Source organism: Furipterus horrens, unplaced genomic scaffold (assembly GCF_987537825.1).
Source record: "Furipterus horrens unplaced genomic scaffold, mFurHor1.1.pri manual_scaffold_1, whole genome shotgun sequence".
NCBI classification, from domain to species: Eukaryota; Metazoa; Chordata; class Mammalia; order Chiroptera; family Furipteridae; genus Furipterus; species Furipterus horrens.
In genome coordinates this window covers 62,265,748-62,286,273 of record NW_028327171.1, presented here as the reverse complement: position 1 = coordinate 62,286,273, position 20,526 = coordinate 62,265,748, and the positions used below count along the sequence as shown (strand labels likewise).

Sequence of the window (20,526 nt, the reverse complement as noted above, 5' to 3'; positions counted from 1 at the left end):
TGTACAACCATGTTGATTTTATCCACTTAAAAACTGCAAAGTGATTACCTCCATAGCTAACATCTGCATCATGCCTCCTAACTACCATTTTTTTGTATTGAGAACATTTAATATGTACTCTGTTAGCAACTTTTACATATATAACACAGGATTATTAAGTATAATTACTGTACATTAGATCACCAGAATTTATTCATCTTATAACTAGAAGTTTTATTTTTTCTTTTAAATGGTAAAATGGTTTTAAGAAAATTTATTGAAGTGAGTAGTCTTTAGATAGTAATTTACAACTCAGAGAAATATTTGGCTTATGCCTTTCCATATGCTTCTCAGAAAAATCCTAGGCAAATTCGTAAAACAAAGCTCATCATGTTCTTTCTATAAACAGAAAATTTAAAGTACACAATCTCAGTATTATAAAAACTTTACATAAATTATATGGTCACCCGAGGGATTTGGAATATGAATTCAGATAGTGTCTCTAGAAATCTGCACCCTAATAATGTTACACTGCATCCTCTAAGGAAATGATTTACAAAGGACAGGTGCTACATTGGGTTGTTATTGTTTGAGTTATATTTCTAACTAATAAGTTTCCTATAGCTACAACCAACAACAATAACATACAAACAAAATCTCTAGAGAAATTAAGATTTTGATCCCAATTTTATCTACTAACTTATATACTCTGATCTCATATTATTTCATTCAGCCTGAGCAAGTGAAATTTAGGTTCTTACTTCAAATACAATTTAAACTTTTTGAGCTTTTCAGAAAGATATATTCTCTCCCTTTAAATTATTTAAAGGTATAAACAGTCTCATCTTGAGAAATTCTGCCCATGATTGACAAAGTTTGGACCCTGTCAGAACTTGAGAGAGTTAGGACACAGAAAGCTATTTGTGTTTTTTGTTCAACTCAGTAATTAATCCATTACTTCCTTGTATATTGGGTAATTTGTATTTATCCTTCAGAGCTGATTATCAACTCTGTATTATGTTTGTTGGGACACTACATTAATTGTCACCAGATATCCATTAGTTTCTAGGACTTTCCCTTGCCACTGAAGCCCTCTGAACCACCAACACAGTTCTTGGGCCCTCTGACATGATTCCTTGATATGCTCCTAACTTCTTCTAACTGCCGCTTGTGAAACAAGCCCATCTCCCTGCTGTAGTGAAGATCCTAGAACGCAGAGCCTGGATCTTTGCCATTACATAGCATGTATCTGTACATGGTATAGACTCAAAGAATGTTTATTAAATAAATTATACAGATAATTTTGTATCCCACTTCCCAGCTACAATAAACTAATCACCTCAATTTCTCATTTGTACTTTTACTATTAGGTTACTACCATTAATCAGTAGGGAATAACCATTAACCAGTAGGGAAATAAAGTGTTAGTGATTTTACTAAAGGTCACTCAATGCTGATTCATCTAGTTTTTAAAAAAATAATTCATTATTAAATTAAGTCAATTTTCTAAGTACCCAGAACTCTACATATCCTGTCCCCTCAAGAAAGAGATGGTGATCCAAGTTGGAAGAAGGTGAGAGAGTATGAGAAGGAGATAACTAAGTAGAATAGGAGTCATTAGTGCCACTAGCTTGCAGCCTGTGCAGGGTTAAATTTGCATGTATGCAGTAAAATGTGGCATTAGTGACACTAAGAGACTGGGGGGCCCAGCTGGTCTAAGTTCCTTCTGCTCTGTTACAGACCCCTTCTCCACCACAGCCCTGAGCTCTTCTGCCCACACCTGGCCCTGATGAGAGGCCTTCTAGGACTCCTGGCTCCCAGGTGCTGATGCTGTTAGAAAACACTGTTGTACTGAGGCCAGATTGGTCTTCCCCAGAGTCTACATCCCCTGGTCTTCATTTTGGCCTGGGGAAAATCTAAGCACTGGTCTTCCCCTGTCTTTCAGGTATAGCCTACTCCCCTGTTTTTCTTCTTATCCAGACTAAACTCCTGCTTCATCCTTCTTCCGAGCCCATCATTTTCCATATCCCTTTACCATCCTGGTTCCATCATTAGACCCATTTTGGTTTATCAGTAGGTCTTGAATTAAACTCACTACTTCAAATTAGTACAGAGTTCAGTCACAGTCTTATCACCTGAGGTTTTCCACCATTTATATTTTATTAACTAGCATAGACTACTACTCCCCTCGGTTTGCAAATATCAGGGTGAATTTCAGAGTTGAATTGTAATGTTTCTACGTGTGATTGTTAATTTCCTTTCTGCCCAGGATATACATCAATATCTTGGGAGGCCAATATTCAGATCAAGCTGGCAACAGAGTAAGGGCTTGGAATTGGTCAAGTTCTGTTGCTTCATCATCCTTTGTTTCATTTAAACCTGTCTTCCTGGCTTTGAATCATCATATTGGAGTTCGCATCATAGAACAAGACAAGATTTCAATCACTTTCCTAGCAATGGGTCAGCAGGCAAGAATCAGTGTTGGAACCAAAGTGAAAGTAGGTACATTTTTTAAAACAGTTAAAGCATTTAGAATAATAAGAGTAAAGTAACTTTTGTTAGTGTTATTACTGATAAATTATATTCCTGTGTAATCTACCATCCACTAAGAATGTTGGAATTTAATAAAAAACACATAGTGAAAGTTTCATATGGAGTTGGGGGAGTCTTAGAAATTGTTTCTTTATCCTCAAAAATTCCTTCTAGTTCAGACTTAGATCCAAGCAACATTTACTGAGTATTTCCTCTGTGACTGTCTAGTGCTGCTTTGAGGGTTTGGTTTTAGGATTTTGTATTGTGTTTGTTTTTCTACTATAGTAGAAAGCTCTGAGCTAAGTCAGGAGACCTGGGTTCTAACCATGTTCAAGACCAAGCATAAGCCCAATTTTCTTGGAGACACTTCAGACTGCCTAGCCCTTGGCCCAATGAGGGACAGTCATGTCCTTCTCTGGTCTGTCCTCGTACTCACCTCTGTCCCTGTGCTTGCTGAATCATGCTTCTTTAATTGCCCTCATGGCTACCTTTCCTACTGGATGGTGAGCTCCTGAATTACAAAATCTCTATCTTACTGATCCCTCTATACCACCCTGGGCACCGCCCTGAGTGCACTCTCAGTAACTCACAATACATACTGTGCAATGGTTAAGAACATGGACTTCAGGTTACAGAAGATGTAGTTTCAAACCTCAACTCTGCCATTTATCTAAGTGGGTGAACTTGAACTTCAGTTCCCTCATGTTAGTACATGCAGACCCAGGAAAAAGCCCCAAGACTGGAAATCTACTTTTGTAAGTGATGGGCAGGAAAAGGCTGAAGAAAAAGGCAGGCCACTCCAGTCTGGCAGTTAACAGAGTTTATTAAGGGAAACTTACATACAAGGCCCACCTTGGGCAGACGAAGTGGATATCCTCCACACTGCTTGAAAGGCGCCAAGAAATTTTACAGAACAGGGGAAGGAAAATGCCCAGGTCAGGACAGGGGCCGTCCCAGGAACCAGCACACCATGGAGCATAAGGGAGAGGTATGCTTTGTGTCAGAAGACAGTGTCAATTCCAGTCAGACAGCCTCAGAGGGCCTTACGGGAAGCAGTCTCTGCTCTGGCCCAGGTCTAGCTCACGGGTCTGGAAGCAGTCAAGTCATGGAGCAATCTATCCTCTGTACCTCATCTACAAAATGGGGATAATGATTCCTACTTTATAGATTGTTGTAAGGATTCCATTAAAATGCAAAGTACTATGCATGGTGCTTGTCATCGGCTAAGTACTCAGTCAATGATAGTGAAATATGCATGTAGAGTTTACCAATTATACCTCAGTAAAGCTGAAATATACATAGATGTAGAAATAAATATAAGCAGAGATCTATGTGTATGTATATAAACATATAGCATATGAAGTGTGTGTCTTTGAACAAGCCTCTTAAACTCCAAAACACAAAAGGTCCCTTCAACCTCTAAAAGGTCTATACTTTTAAATAAGTGGAAGTATGACCTCAATATTCAGCACAAGCAGGAATCTCTCATAAACACAAACAAGAGGGAAACTTCAGATTCAACCAACATTGAGTGAGGGTCTACAATGTGCTAAGAATTAGTCTAGCTACCGTCAGTCAGTCTAGCTATTACAGTCAGCGGTTTGGACTCCAACCATAGAAATTTACAACATAGCCTTCTTTTGGTACATTATATTCATAATAAGTGCATTCTTACCAAAAATGTACAAAATATGTGCTCTCTCTTTCTTCTCCACCCCCCTTAGAAGTGAATTTTAATCAGAAAAAGTCACCTTGATGCAAAAAAATGAATTCGATGTTAAAAGTTTTTACTTTTCTCATTGTCCTCATGACCACCCTTTGGATTTAAAAAAATGCAAAAGGGACATGTGAATACATTCTCATATTTGAAGATTCAAATAATACAGAAGTATACAAAAAAAAATGAGATTTCCCCTTTATCCTTTCTTAATTCTAACCCCTTTCCCAAAGGTAACGACCACCAAAAATTTGGTGTGTATTTCTTTTCTATATATTTATAACTTATTTATATATATCTTTTAGAAATAAAAATTGGATTATACTATACAGATTATATTGTTACGGGGTTCTATTTATTTTTGTTTTCCACTTAACAAGTATTAAAGGTTTTCCCATGTTTGTATTTCCAAACACATTTGTCTATTTTATTTTTAATTGCTACATAATATGTCATATGTACTATAGTTGATTGCTGCTAAATCTAATGACCTCTCAGCAGCTCACACAGTTTCTCACTTTTCCTCCTGGAAACATTTCTTCTATTGGATCTAGGTTACTACTCTCCCTTGATTTTGCTTCCTTCTAATTTTTCTTTGCTGATTTTCTTCCCCTCTTTTTTTCTGAATGTTGAGGGCTTCCAGGGCTGCCCTTGGGCTTCTCTTTTCTCTAGCTAGACTCACTCATTGGGTGATTTCATTGAGTTCCACCTGAGGATATGTTTATTGATTTTAGAGAAAGAGGAAGGGGGGGTGGGGGAGAGGGAAAGAGAGGGAGAAAAAGAAACACTGATGTGAGAGAGAATCATCGATCCATTGCTGCCCAAATGTGCCCCGACTGGTAATTGAACCCAAAATCTTTTTGGTGCACCGGCACAATGCTCCAGCCGACCGAGCCACCCAGCCATGGCACCTTTTTGTTTTATCTCCAGGGGGCCCTCCCATGAACTCAAGACTTGCACATCTCTGATTCCAACCTGCACACCCATTTGGGGGGCCTAAGAGGGCATTGAAAACTTAACATAGCAAAATCAGATTTGAAAGCTTGCTCCACCCTCTGTCTTTTCTATCTCCAAAAATGACAACACATTCTTTCAGCTGCTCAGGCCAAAGGCTTTGAAGTAGTTATCCTCCTCTCTGTTTCACAGCCCCACATCTACTAACCGCAAGTCCTATAACCCTGTCTCCAGCCTCTGAGACTTCCCATGTCCTCCAATACTATCACTCTTGTCTGTCTCTTCTACCTAATCTGTCTCTTGTTTAAAGTATTAGAGTCTCCTAATAAGTCTCCCTGCTTCCGGTCTTCCACAAGTATATTCCAACACGATAGTTGGAGTGATACTTTGAAAACATAAGTCTGGTCAAAACCATCCAGTGGCTTCTAATCTTACTCAGAGTAAGGCAGGGTCCTATAAAAGACCTACAATACTGTACCTGACTTGGACTTCCTTATTTTAAGAAGCCCTCTTCTAACTCATCCTGCCCTTTTTTGCTCTCCTAGATAATACCAAGCATGTCCCTGCTACAGGACTTTTGCACTTGCTATTCCTTCAACCTAAATGTTCCTCCTACATTTAGCTTGTAGCTGCTGCCTTCCTTCTTTCAGGTTTCTGCTTGGGGAGTCCTTTCCTGACCACCTTATCTAAATTAGCAGCACCCCATCCCCACCTCCACCCTGGCACTCTGAATGCCTCTTTGGTCATATGCCACAAGTTTTAATATGTGGTGCTCTGATTTTCTTTCTTTCTAACAAGTTTATAATTTCTATTTTGATTACTTCAACTCCATAGTTATCGAGTTTTCAAATAGATAAAAACAAATTATTATCCTTTTCTTGTTAATGTCTAAATGGTCAGAGAACATGGCTTGCATTTTTTTCTGCTGTTTAAAATGTATTGGTATTTTCTTTGTGGTTGATTGCATCATGTTTATGCATTGCATATATGACACCCCCCATGCAGTACTTTCAGCACAAAACTGTACATGTCTAATGTTGTATCCACACATCTCTGTATTTCTTTTCTTTTTATAGTGTTGATTTATTTCTAAGAAATGTATGAAAGTCTCCCAATATTGTTGTGAATTTGTCTATTTTTCCTACTATTTCTAAGTTTTCTTTGTATATCTTGAAACCCTGTGATTGAGAAATTAAAGATGTTGAAGCCCTGGCTGCTGTGACAGCTCAGTGGATAGAGCGTTGGCCTGTGAGCCAAGTGTCACTGGTTCGATTCCCAGTCAGGGCACATGACTAGGTTGCACCTCAGGTCCCCAGTTGGGGGCGCAAGTGAGAGGCAACTACACAGTGATGTTTCTCTCCCTCTCTTTCTCCTTTCCCTTCTCTCTAAAAATAAAATAAATAAACAAATAATTAAAAAATAAAAAAGAGGTTGAATACCTTCTTGGTGAGTGGTACCCCTCACTCCTGTGCCAGCTTCCAGCTCACTTATTTGCTCTTCAGCTATGCCCATTATGTGACTCAGTGTATCTGTGAAGGGGTTTGGTGGGATATTTTGAAAAAAAATTTTAATATTATCAATGTGTATTATTCCCAATTTCCCTTTTAATGATCTTTGGCTTAAATGCTACTCCATCTGATGTTAAATTTCTACACCTGCTTTAGTTTAGTTAGTTAGCATTTGCTTGGTGCATTGTTTTCACCCTTAGATTTTCAACCTTTTAATCTAGTTTTGAGTTGGATGTGTCTCTTGTAAATAGCATAAAGATGGATTTTGTTGCTTTCCCCAACCTACCAGAATCAATCTTTTAATATGTTCTATTTTAATGGTCACGCTAAAATTGTTAACTATGTATTTTATATGTATAGAATTAACTTTCAGGTCTCCAGTTATTTCTTTTCATTGACAACAATAATCCTCTCAAATCCTTCAGAAAATATTAACTATATATATTCTAAAGTCTTCCTCTGGCTACTAATTCTGTTTCCTTGAATATAAGCATCTCTGATAGGTAAATCTGGTGCCTCTCTGTCATGGCCTCAAAATTCCCAAAATGTTTGGTGATTCTGGGTTGTGTGTTTATTTTTGTGGTTAAGAATCCCTATTTTCCTTTATGTTCTGCCTACTGAAGTTTGCTTCTCATAACTGTGGAGAAGTTGGATGGGCTGCTGAGGGATTGAAGTCCAGCCCCAGTGTCAGGCTCAACATGGGGTGAGGACGAGGGTTACCTCCCAACCGATCACTCCAATATTTACCTCAGAGCCTCTCCTGCTTCTCATTTCTATTGATTTTAAGCTCAAAATGTCTGTGTTTTGGGTTACTGGTTTCATTTGGTCGTTTATCTAACTCTGGATATGGCCCCATCTGCTTGTTTGATTTTTAAGAATTCCTGAAGATTATTTCTGCTGATGAAAATTTTTTCTATTTCCTAGAACTGTTATTGATCTCTAAAAAATATCTTCTGATACATTGGGATTTGGAATTGAAGGGAAGTTAAAAATGCTGATTCATTGTTACTCATCCTTCTTATACTCCTTCTCCTTCTCACCCTTCCTCCCTTCTTTCCTTTCTTTCCTTGGGTGGGAGAGACGGGAATGCAGAAAGATATTGTGAGTTCTTGTGTTTTTTGCAGGTAAGTGGTCACTCAGCTTGCAGAGGGCAGTAATTCAGCTTATATTTAGCCTGCCCCACTAAATGCTCCCCGTAGGCTGGTCCTGAAACTGCAGACTGGAAACTTCTCAGGCAAGGCTGTGCTAGCAGGTCCATTCACCTTCCTGCAGCTGCAAGCAGACATCAGCCTGAATGAAAGGCTGTGAGGAAGTGGGGAGAGCAGTGGCGGAGGAAGGTCACAGAGAGGTTAATGTGGAATGGCCTCCTGGAGGTAGGGGCACGTTTTAGGAGAAGGAAAGGAATTTTAGTCATTCCAGTCCTTCTTGAAAACCCAGCTCAGGTGCCACCTTCTGTGAAGAAGGTGACCCCCTCAATGCTCTCTCAGCCTCCAAGCCAGTGCTCACAACACTGGCCCCTACTTGGCATTTCCCAGGGAAGGAACTGTGTTTGCAGCATCTTTGTGCTCCTCTCAGTATACGCTGGTTAAATTACATGAATAAATTGTAAGCATTTGAAAATATCCAAATTATTTGCTGTTGCCTACTTTTGTCTCAGATCTCCACAGCATTTCAGCTCATTCCCCGTTCGGGTTAGAGGAACACTACTGCCCCTGTTTATAATTAGACTCAAGAAGGCATCCAACCCCAAATTAGTGCCACCACTGGCCTCTGCCTTCAGAGCCTCAGTTTCCCTTCCCTTTCTCTTTGCTGAAAAGCTAATGAACCCTGAAGAGATTCCAGTTCTCCGCTACGTGAACGGGGATGACCTTCTTCTGCTGGCCAACTTAATAAAGATTCGACGCCTGTTTCATAAACTTGAAGGATGTGTGAATTTTCCCTCTGGCCAAGTTTGGGAAAAATTTAAGCAACCTTCCTACCTTTCTTCACTTTCTGTAAAACTAATGGCCCTTTGTCACAATTCCGGTATAAAGCAAGATACAATAACAGCAATAGCAGCTATAATAAATGAAAAAGTTTAACTAAAAATGATGGTGCTTTCATTTGCTTTGTTGATTTTTTTAGGAAAGGGTGTGGGAGATTTCAAGAAAAGTGTATAAAATGACTAGAAAAGACCAATAAATATGCTTTACTATAGATTTAGAACAAATCCCGAGTCATCACTGGTTTACATTCTTGGTTGGGGGAAAAACAACTCACTTTCAGGACACAGGATAATGAGCAAATCAGCAAACATGTCCAAATCAATTCTATCAGGAAAATGGAAAGCAGGGAGAGAGTAGACGCTTCCAAAATTATCCTAAAGGCTGGGGAAGGGAAGGTCAAGGAAAACCCTGCTGGCTTTCAGGAAATCTGTAAGTGAGAGGATCTCAGGAAGCCAGGAAGCCAACAGCATAGACATGAGAGAGTGGCAGGAGCTCCTCTGGAAGACCTGCCACCTCACCTTAGAGTGCAGGAATAACTGTCCATCTGCCTGAATGGCCACCCCTCCCGCCAGGGATGAATGGCAGCCGCTTCTTCTCTCCCAGCTGGCAGACCTCAGTCAAGCGCCTCTTCCTGGGTGTCATAATTGGAGCTACTGGCAAAGGATTCTGGAACGTTATATATCTCCCCCTCCAGGCCAGAGAGGAGGGATGTGCCGAATCTGCAGGGACAGCCCAGCACAGGCGCAGTGTCTTCTCAGTGATACAGTTGCTTCAGAGCAGAAAGCAAAGTTGAGAGCTAGAGCTGGCTTTGGAGCACCCAAACCCTGCCTCTCCTTGAACTTCCCTAGACTTCTCAGTTCCCTGTTCTTTATTTTGTTCTCTTTTAAAAATTTTTATTTATAATACTAGTTTTATTGGAATGGAATGGCCACATAGAGCCTAAAACTACCACTCACTTTTTACTTTTTAAATTTATTTTTAATTATAGTTGGCATACAATATTATATTAGTTTCAGGTGTACAATATAGTGATTTGACATTAACACACCTTGCAAAGTGATCACCACAATTGACTTTGTCCCCTGTGCTTTAGAGTACATCCCCATGATGTATGTTATTTATGTTAAGTTCGTATGTTTTAATCCCCTACTCCTTTTCTGCTCAATGCCCTGTTCTCTGGGACAGGGACAAAATGTAGTTTGAGGGGCCCTTTCTTTATTTTTTTATTTTTTATTTTTTTAGAGAGAAGGGAAGGGAGGGAGAAAGAGAGGCAGAGAAACATCAATGTGTTTTTGCCTATTGCACACCCCCCAACTGGGGACCTGGCCCACAACACAAGCATGTGCCCTGACTGGGAATCGAACCAGCGACCCTTTGGTTTCCAGGCTGGCATTCAACCCACTGAGCCACACCAGCCAGGGCGAGGGGCCATTTCTCATAGTGAATTCCAAATTTGGTTCTAACACACCAGAGTGTTAAGCCTCTCAACCATTTACCACTTAGTGTGAAGTACTAAATCACACTGTTTTCCTATGAAGAGCCATCTGACAGAGTGCAAGGAAGGAATGGAAGGGAAAGAAGTGAAAAGAAGGGGTATTCTGGGGAAGTCTGAATACTGTGCAGCAGGAAGTAGCTGAGCCACCAGGTGATGGGGCTGCCTAATTCTTGGTACTTACCCATTCACCACCTCTTATGTTGTTGTTGCCTTTGGTTGGCTTGCTTTACAGAAACTGTTAACATTGAAAATGCAAGCCTATCATTTTTTCATTTCCACTCTTGCTAACCTCCACTGCTGTCTTTCTGAAAAAGAGGTTCCTAGACTCACATCTTGATCAATACTAAACACTCTTTTTGATTTTTGTCTTTCTTTTCATTGATAAGTAAAATTTTAGTTTCTATAAAGTGAGATAGAAATATTAAATTAGTTGAGCTAATATGTATAAGCATATCTCTGAAAAACAGCACATGACAGTACAAGTAACAATCACACAAAGCCTTAACTGAATCTGTTTTTGTACATCAGTAAAAACTACTTTAGGAGTGCTAAGGGTGTAGTAGACACTGCATAAGGCCTTGATTAATTGGAGATAAGCAGGATAATGAGATAACATCTTTTTATTTATTTATTTTGTAGTAGTAGTTTCAGGTGTACAGCATAGTAGTTAGACAATCATATACTTTACGAAGTGTTCCCCCTGATATTTCAAGTACCCATCTGGCATCATACGTAGTTATTACAATATTATTGACTATATTACCTATGCTATATTTTATATCTTTTTAACTATTTTGTGACTACCAATTTGTAGTTCTTAATCCTTTCAACTTTTTCATCCATCCCCCCCAACCTCTCTTCCTGCTCTGTGTCAATCATTCATCTGTTCTTTGTATCAGTGAGTCTGTTTCTATTTTGTTTATTTTGTTCTTTAGATTCCACATATAAGTGAAATCATATGGTATTTGTCTGACTTTTTTCACTTAGTATAATAACCTCCAGGTCCATTCATGTTGTCACAAATGGTAAGATTTCATTCTTTTTCATAGCCAAGTAATATTCCATTGTATATTTGTACCATCTCTTCTTTATCCACTCATCTATTTATGGGCACTTGGGTTGCTTCCATAACTTGGCTATTGTAAATAATGCTTCAATGAACATAGGGGTGCATATATTCTTTTGAATTAGTGTTTTAGGTTTCTTGAGATATATTCCCAGAAGTGGAATCACTGGGTCATTGGAAGTTCCATTTTTAATTTTTTTTGAGGAATCTCCATACTGTTTTCCATAGTGGCTGCATCAGTCTGCATTCCCACCAACAGTGCATGAAGGTTTATACCCTACCCTATTCTAGAAACAATGTAAAGAATCTTTTAGGATTATATTCAATATGAACAAAATAATTTTAAAATAGGGAAGATAACTGAGGTGATAAGAAAATAATATGAAATGAGGAATAAAATGTTTCCAAAAAGCATCCCACGATGTCTAATCCCTTGACGTAAGACAAGCTTTAATGAAAAGATAGGCAGCACACTAGTGAAGCCTCCTTGAATGACACAGTTCCCTTTTAAGGAAGTGTCTGTATCTGTTTTCCCCCTATGACACAGAGTTAAGTCCAGGAATTAAGACTACCTTGGTTTGACAGATACACGCAAAAAATGAAACTCGACCACCTTCTCAAAAATTCACAAGAATGAATTAAAAATGGATTAAAGACTTAAATGTTAGACTCAAAACCATAAAAAATCCTAGAAGAAAACATAGGCAAGAAAATCTCAGGTATTTTTTGTAGCAATAGTTTTCCTGATGTCTCCTTGGGCAAGGGAAACAAAAAATAAATAAATAGACAGAACTGCATCAAACTAAAAACTTTTTGCACAGCAAAGAAAACCAACAAAATAAAAAGACAACCCACTGAATGAGAGAACATGTTCCCCAATACATCTAATAAGGGCTTAATATCCAACATTTATAAAGAACTTATACATCTCACATCAAAAAAACACATATTGCAATTAAAAAATGGGCAAAGGACTTGAACAGACACTTCTCCAAAGAGGACATCCAGAGAAATGCAAATGAAAACCACAATGAGATATCACCTCACACCTGTCAGAATGGCCATCATCAATAAATCAACAGCAAGTGCTGGAGAGGATGCAGAGAAAGGGGAATGCTTTTGTACTATAGATGTGAATGCAGACTGGTGCAGCCACTGTGGGTAGCAGTTTGGAGATACCTCAAAAACTTAAAAATGGAACTGCTTTATCACCCAGCAATTCCACTTCTAGGAATTTATTCAAAAAAACCTAAAACATTAATTTGAAAGAATGTATGCACCCCTGTGTTCATTGAAGCATTATTTACAATAACCAAGATTTAGAAATGGCCCAAGTGCTCATCAGTAGATGAGTGTATAAAAATGCTATGGTAGCCCTGGCTGGTGTGGCTCAGTGGATTTAGTGCCAGACTGTGAACCAAAAGGTCATTGGTTCAATTTCTTGTCAGGGCACATGCCTGGGTTGCAGGCCAGGTCCCCAGTTGGGGGTGTGCAAGAGGAAACTGATGGATGTTTCTCTTCCTCTCTTTCTCCCTCTATTCCCCTCTCTAAAAATAAATAAAATCTTTTAAAAAAGTTAAAATGCTATGGTACATTTATGCAATGGAATACTATTTGGCCATAAAAAAAAAAAAAAAGGAAGTCTTACTCTTTGTGACAGCATGGATGGACCTGGAGAGCATTATGCTAAGTACAATATGAAGTCTGTCCAGAAAACGTCCAGCCATTGTTAATATAATGAGAACAATTGGTGCAACATCGATATAACTTAGTAGCCAAGGAGAGTGAACTGGAATGCACTCAGTAGGGGCAGTAGATGCCATTGAGTGAGCATGTGTACTCTGTGACCATCGCATTCAAAATGACTGAGCGAGTAGAGCGACGAATCTGTATAAAATTTTATGTTAAGCTTGAACATTCCTCCACGGAAACTATGCAGATGACTCAGAAGACCACGGTAATGGGCAACTGGTGATTGGCAGCTTGATCACAACAACATGCTCACCCATGCTCCACATCTCGTGCAGTTTTTTGCAAAACATCAAATCACCAGGTGACTCAGCCCCACTACAACCCAGATTAGGCACCCTGCCACTTCTGGCTTTTCCCAAAACTAAAATCACCTTTGAAAGGGAACAGGTTTCAGACCATCGATGAGATTCAGGAAAATATGATGGGGCAGCTGAAGGCAATTTTGAGAACTGTGTGAGGTCCCAAGGGGCCTCCTTTGGAGGAGACTGGGGCATCATGGTTCTCTGTACAATGTTCCTTGTATCTTGTATCTTCCTCAGTAAATGTCTCTATTGTTCACATTACATAGCTAGATACCTTCTGAACGTACCTTGTGAGGCAGTCAGAGAAAGACAAGTACCATATGATTTCACTCATATGTGGAATCTAATAAACTAACAAGCAAAATAGAGACTGACTCATAGATAGAGATCAGGCTGACAGATGGTGGGGCATCTGAGTGGAGGGTGGTGGAGGGATTGAGCGAAAAAAGAGTAGAGAAAAACCTCATGGACACAGGCAACAGTGTGGTAATCGCTGGGGGATAGGGGTGGGTGGAGGATAGAAGAGGTGGGGAATAAACAGTGATGAAAGAAGACTTGGGGTGATGAACACACAATACAGGGTACAGATGATGTGTTGTGGTCTTGTATACCTGAAACCTGTATAATTTTGTTAACCAGTTTCACCCCAATAAATTCAATAAAAGGAAAAAGGAATACCTTGGTATGAAACAAATTTGCAAGTCAAAAATAGGTGATAAAAAGACTATATGTGTCCACAGCCAGGAAGAGAAACACTGAAGTTTCTCTATCACACCTTTTGGTGACCCAGTATGTCAATGCTCAGAGGAGTCTAGCGAGAAAACAGCTCTGCTGTTCGCATCCACCTTTTACTCTCTACAGGACTGGCACCAGGAAATGAAAATGACAGTGTAACATCATCCAGACTTCAGAGGTCATGTCACTTCCCAAATACCACAAAGCGTCCTTCTGTGTTAAACTATTAAGCAATGTGACAACATACTGAAAAAACCAATCAACTGCTCACTTTCTTTACATGTGAAAACATATCACCTGACAAATATTGAATGAATAAATGTAGTGAAATCTCTATCAAGGATGTAGATGGCCATGGAACAAAGTTCTGGGTGTCTCTTTGTTGCTCTGTTTGGGCTTCTTTGTGCAGGGTGTGAATACACTAAAAGTGACTCATCGCAAAGCTGAGTTCCCACCTATCCATCTGTGGAAAACCTGGTTTTTCTGGAGCTGAGCTGTCACTGATTATAAATTTCTATTAAAAAACAAACATGGCTGGCCTTCTCTGCATATAAATTGAATGTGTGAATAAACCATGTTTTTATTCTAGGTTCACCCCAATCATTTCCTCATCTGTTTGATAAACATTTATTCACTGTTTGATAAACATTTGTTTAATGCCTACTGTGTACCAAGCACTAGTGATGCAAAGCGAAAAATCATATTTCCCTCTTTTTAAGGAAAAAGAGATGCAAAGAGACCATGACAAAACAACAAGGTAAGGGCAGTGATAGAAGCACAGGGAGCACAAAAACAGAACATCTAACCCAACCTGGGCACCAGAGGTCATGTGGGTAGAGGGAGGAGGTGAATCAACTGACCAGTCTCAAAATAATCAGGATTTTCTCCCAGAAGAAACAAGTAATCCTTTAGTGGGGGGACTGGATGCAGGAATCACAAGTGATTCAAATGATGCCCACAAATCACAAATGCCTACATGATGAGTAAATGGGCATATGCTCAGCTCCTTGCAGTTTCCCACACCATCAGGTGAGCAAGAAAAGGCTGGAGATGACTCAAGCACATCTCATTCTTGACTAAGCACTTACAGAAGCCAAAGGCCTCCAGAAAAATAAAGAGAGAAAGGCAGAGGGTCACAGGTGTCATTCCAGGCATGGAGGGTAGAAGGGTATGAGCTGGCTTCAGTCCAAAGAGGAAAGTTCACCTGTGGAGAGAGTCAGTGCATGAGATCTTGGGACAGCTCAGAAGGAGATAGATAGCACTGGACAAAGTATCTATTTAGGATACTATGAGGATTCTCTACATTCACCCTAATCTATACAACAGTTGCTTAACCTCCATGTGCCTCAGTTCTCTCTCTGTAAACTGAAAAAGATAAAACCAACTTCCCAGGGTTGTAGTTACTATTAGAGAGAAAACATGTGCTCTGCCTGGCATGTGGCAAGCTATACCCAGTGATGGGAACCACTGTGATTATTACAGAGGCTGGTAAAGCTTGTGGAGAGAGCCCAGCCTCTCATTCACACAGTCCTGACCAACCCAGGAAATGGAATCACCTTTCCTGTGGGGATAGAAATAAATTATAAAGTTAGGTTATTAGATAATTAGATTAAATAATCAATAGGAACTGCAAACTAGTGTCTAAATGGAATGACTTATTACTATAAAATAAGCTATATTAAAAAATATTAAAAATAGTAAAGTTGACTTTGTTCCATACCAACATTTTGTTTCTCCTTTACCAACAGAGTATAGATTTTAAAGAGTGCTAAACAAAACACATCCACACATGTAAGTTTTTCCAGCGTTTATTGCTTATCAATCCTAAAACACATGAAGTAGTACATATGGACCAATTTCTGCTTCATTAAACTACAAGGACAATATTTAAGATAAATTACATTGTATAAATAGCCCTTGGCCCTCCAGAAGAAAACAAAGCAAACCATCTATACCAGGGATCTTCAAACTTCTCCTTTCTCATGCCCTTAAAAACTGAAAAAATAATTTTAAATGTATGTTCTCCCTTGCATATTTTCAGTTGACATCTAGAATGATTCATCATAAGTATAAGCAGTTGTGAAGAATTTAATTTTCAATTTCCAATCTTGACATTATATTATAAAATGAATCCAGTGGAATCTAAATACCTACCATTAGCCACTGAAAAAATATATGAACTATATATATACATATAACGATATTCTATTTTTTTCTTTTTGAACTTACACTTTTATTCTACTTCCTCCAAAGAAGTTTATTGGACTGTGATATATTTTCATGCTTGAAGATCTATTACTGATTATCTGCTTATACTTCTTGAGAACTAAAGTATATATTAATTGTAAAAATTTAAACTTTATTTCCTATAACCTTAAGGCTCTAAGTGTTCAAAATTTCTTTTGATTAATATCACAATTATTAGTAGCACATAATTGATCAAAACAACATGATGAATTTTGATAAATTCAAAGTAAAATTTCAATGAAAATTTATGACTCACCATTTTAAAATTTGGTGAAAAGCGAAGAATTGCAAATCACTTCACAGTCATTTTCAAGCTGGCAGTTGTCAATTAATTTGCAGGCCCCCAACCACTAGTACCTAAGTTGGTAGAGGAAAAGTTTTTCTCACAACAGTGTTGTGTGTGTGTTTAATGGTATCTTGGTATTCATGGCCAAGAACCACTCCCATTTTGTACCTCACATGGGTGGGGAAATTGTATAAAGCACATTTGGGGTGTTAACTGTACTCTGGATATTCAGCTAAAGTTGATCCCCTGAAGAAGCCTTCACCCCTGGGAGTCCTCATACCCCGTTTGAAGATCACTATTCTCTCCACTTTGCTGTGTATTTTAAAATTTCTACATAAGTTAAAAAAAAACCAACATACTTATACATACATATATACACACATATATTTATACACACATGTACTTGGATGGCCTGGTTCCACCAATGGATTCTAAACTTGAATTGACCTGGGATGTAGATGGGTTTCAGGAGCTTTTTAAAGCTCCACACAGCTGATTGTAAAGTGCAGACGAGGTTGATAATGACTGGATTAGAGCTAAAATAAGGTAGAAAAAATATCTCCCTAAAAGCATAACTGGTGTAGGGTCCTGCCTACACTGGACCATCACTGTGTGTGATGTCAGCAGGGCCTATTTTATTTTATTTTTCTCTTTGTGCTTGAAGGAAATACCATCACCTCTACTATGAAAATCTCTGGGACGTCATGGTTGTCTGGAAATTTGAGGACTGGAAAAGGGTTGGTTCTCCCTGGATGAGCAGATTGTCTCATGCAGAAATCAAACTGACAGAATTAAACTGAAAGAAAATGTGCTTTTTAAAAATCAACCTTTTTTTAAAGAATCTATGCATTAATTTTAAGAGCAGCAGCATTCCATTATCTTCTGTATTGCAGAGCTTTCTGTTCCTCTATAAGTAATATGTCTTATTTTCCTCTGGCTGTTTTAAAATTTTTTCTTTTTCTTTTTGGTTTCACAGGGTAGAAAAACAATAGGGAAAAAACTAAACAAAACAACCAAAAGTTGATTCCCTAAAAAGATCAACAAAATTGACAAGCCTTTAGCTAAACTGGCAAAGGAAAAAAAGATAGAAGACTCAAATTACTTAAAACAGAAATTAAAAAGTGGACCTCATTACCAAACTTACAGAAATAAAAAGGATTATAAAAAAATACTGTGAACAACTGTATATTAACAAATTAGATAATTTAAGTGAAATGGGAAAATTCTCAGGAGTACACAGTTACTAAAACGCACAAAAGAAGAAATTTTTAAAAATGTATTTGGCCTGTAAGTAAAGAGATCAAATTAGTAATTTTAAAACTTCCACAAAGAAAAGCCCAGTCCTAGATGGCAACACTGGTGAATTTTACCAAACATTCAGAGAAGAATTAATATTACTTCTTCACAAATTGTTCCAAAAAATACAAGAGAAGTAAGCACAAATCAACCCTTTCTAAAATGAGGCCAATATTACCTTGATACCAAATCAGACAAAGATAGAACAAGAAAAGAAACTAAAGGCCTATATTGCAGAGCACATACTCATACAGATCAGTGAAAAATTGAATATCCAAATATAAACCCTTACATTTATCGTCAATTGATTTTTGACAAGGTGACAACACAATCCAATGAGGACATAATAATCTTTTCAACAAGTGGCGTTGGGAAAACTGAATATACACATGCAAAAAATGAAGGGACTTCAAGTCAAGATGGAGTTGTAGACAGACATGCTGCATCTCCCTCCACAACTAAGAAGGAATACAACTATCTCAAAACTGGAGACAACCAGAACTTCCAGGAAACTGAGCTTCATGATAGTCCATCAAACAAAGATATAAAGAAGTAATACTCATCCAGACAGGTAGGAGGGGTGGAACTGGGGCAGAGAGGACATGGTGTGGTGGTAGCAGCAGATGCAACAGCAGTGGTGGTGGCAATGGCAGTGGCAGCGGCAGGTCAGCGGAAAGTGCAGTCACACGTTTTAAAAAGTCAGGAGGGACACCTGGGGAGCGTTCCCAGCACCAGACCAGACCACATAGCTAACGATCCCAGCACCAGGGAAAACAGAGCCTCATTGTTTCTGACTATGCAAACCAGTGGGGGTTGGGGCGGAGGAAGAAACTGCCAGTCTCTGAGCAGAGTCCACTTGTTTAAAGGGCCCTCATGGTCCTAGAACGTCCACAGACCCACGCACTCTGGGAACGACAGCCAAGGCAACAGCTAGAGAGGCACCAGTCCCATACGGAGGTGGGAGAGGCACCTAGAAGAGGGGCCAGTGCTGAGCGGGTGGCATTGTTCTCTCTTGGACCCCCCACACCCCCACAGCACCACGGGTTGCCCTATACTGACAAATACCTAAGGCTCCGCCCCTTAAATGTAACAGCAGCAGCTCTACCTAAGACACAGAGGCAAACAAACACAGGAACCTGTCAAAATGAAGGGACAGAGAAGTGTTGCCCAAAAGAAGAAACGCATCAAGTTTCCAGTGGCAGAATCAAGTGACGAGGAGATAGCCAACATAACAGATGAAGAATTCGAAACACTGGTGATAAAGATGCTCACAGGCTTGACAGACATGCTTGAGTATGGCAAATGCATAAGGGAAGAAGTGAAGGCTATGCTAAGTGAAACAAAGGAAAATTCACACAAAACCAATGGTGAAGAGAAGGAAACCAGGGTTCAAATCAATGATTTGGAATATAAGGAAGACAAAAAAGTCAACCGGTACAGAATGAGGAAACAAGAATTGAAAAAAATGAGGAGAGGCTTAGGAACCTCTGGGACAACTTTAAACGCGCCAACATTCGAATCAGAGGGGTGCCAGAAGGCGAAGAGGAAGAGCAAGAAATGGAAAGCTTATTTGAAAAAAATAATGAAGGAAAACTTCCCAAATTTGGTGAAGAAAATAGGCATAGAAGTCCAGGAAGCACAGAGAGTCCCAAACAAGCTAGACCCAAAAGGAACCACACCAAGACACATCATAATTAAAGTGCCAAAGGTGAAAGATAAAGAGAGAACCTTAAAAGCAGCAAGAGAAAAGCAGAGAGTTACCTACAAAGGGGTCCTTATAAGATGATCAGCTGATTTCTCAAAAGAAACTTTGCAGGCAAGAAGGGACTGGCAAGAAGTATTCAATGTAATGAAAAGCAAGGACCTACAACCAAGACTACTCTATCCAGCAAAGCTATCATTTAGAATGGAAGGGAAGATGAAGTGCTTCCCAAACAAAGTAAAGCTAAAAGAGTTCATCACCAAGCTATTATTATATGAAATGTCAAAGCGACTTACTTAAGAAAAAGAAGATCAAAACTATGAACATTAAAATAACAACAAACTCACAACTATCAACAACTGAATCTAAAAAATAAAAACAAAGCCCAACTAAGCAAACCAGAATAGGAACAGAATCATAGGTACGGGGATCATTTGCAGGGCTATCAGCTGAGAGGGGGAAGGGGGAGAAATGGGGAAATGGTGCGGGGACTAAGAAGCATAATCGGTTGGAACAAAATAGACAGGGGGAAGTTAAGAATAATATAGGAAAGGGTGAAGCCAAAGAACTTATATGCATGACCCATGGACATGAACTAAAGGAGGTGGGTTTGCTGGAGGGAAGGTGGGTACTGGGCTGAGGGGAGCAAAGGGAAGAAAAATTGGGACTACTGTAACAACATAATCAATAAAATAAACTTAAAAAATGAAGTTGGATACCTCTTCATACCATATAAAAAATTAATGTAAAATGGATCAAAGACTTAACTTTAAGAACTAAAACTATAAAACTCTTAGAAGAAAATATAAGCATAATAAATCTTGATGACCTTGAATTAGGCAATGGTTTCTCAGATATAATATCAAAAGCATATCACTAAATTGGACTTCATCAATACTAAAAAGTTTTGTGCTTCAAAGAGCAGCATTAAAAAGTAAAAGGGCAACTCACAGGAGAGAATATTTGTATA

The 20,526-nt window shown here is 38.9% G+C and overlaps 1 protein-coding gene across 1 annotated transcript in view; it reads left to right on the top strand.

The window, feature by feature from the left end:
* The window catches only part of ERICH6 (glutamate rich 6), a 33,100-nt gene extending 24,329 nt beyond the window's left edge, over positions 1 to 8,771 (top strand). Inside the window, exons 13-14 of the mRNA XM_090286480.1 lie at positions 2,249 to 2,477; positions 8,508 to 8,771. Of these exons, the coding sequence (XP_090142606.1) occupies positions 2,249 to 2,477; positions 8,508 to 8,771 (493 nt within the window). The remainder of the gene's footprint in view (positions 1 to 2,248; positions 2,478 to 8,507) is intronic.
* Positions 8,772 to 20,526: the final 11,755 nt, after the last annotated feature.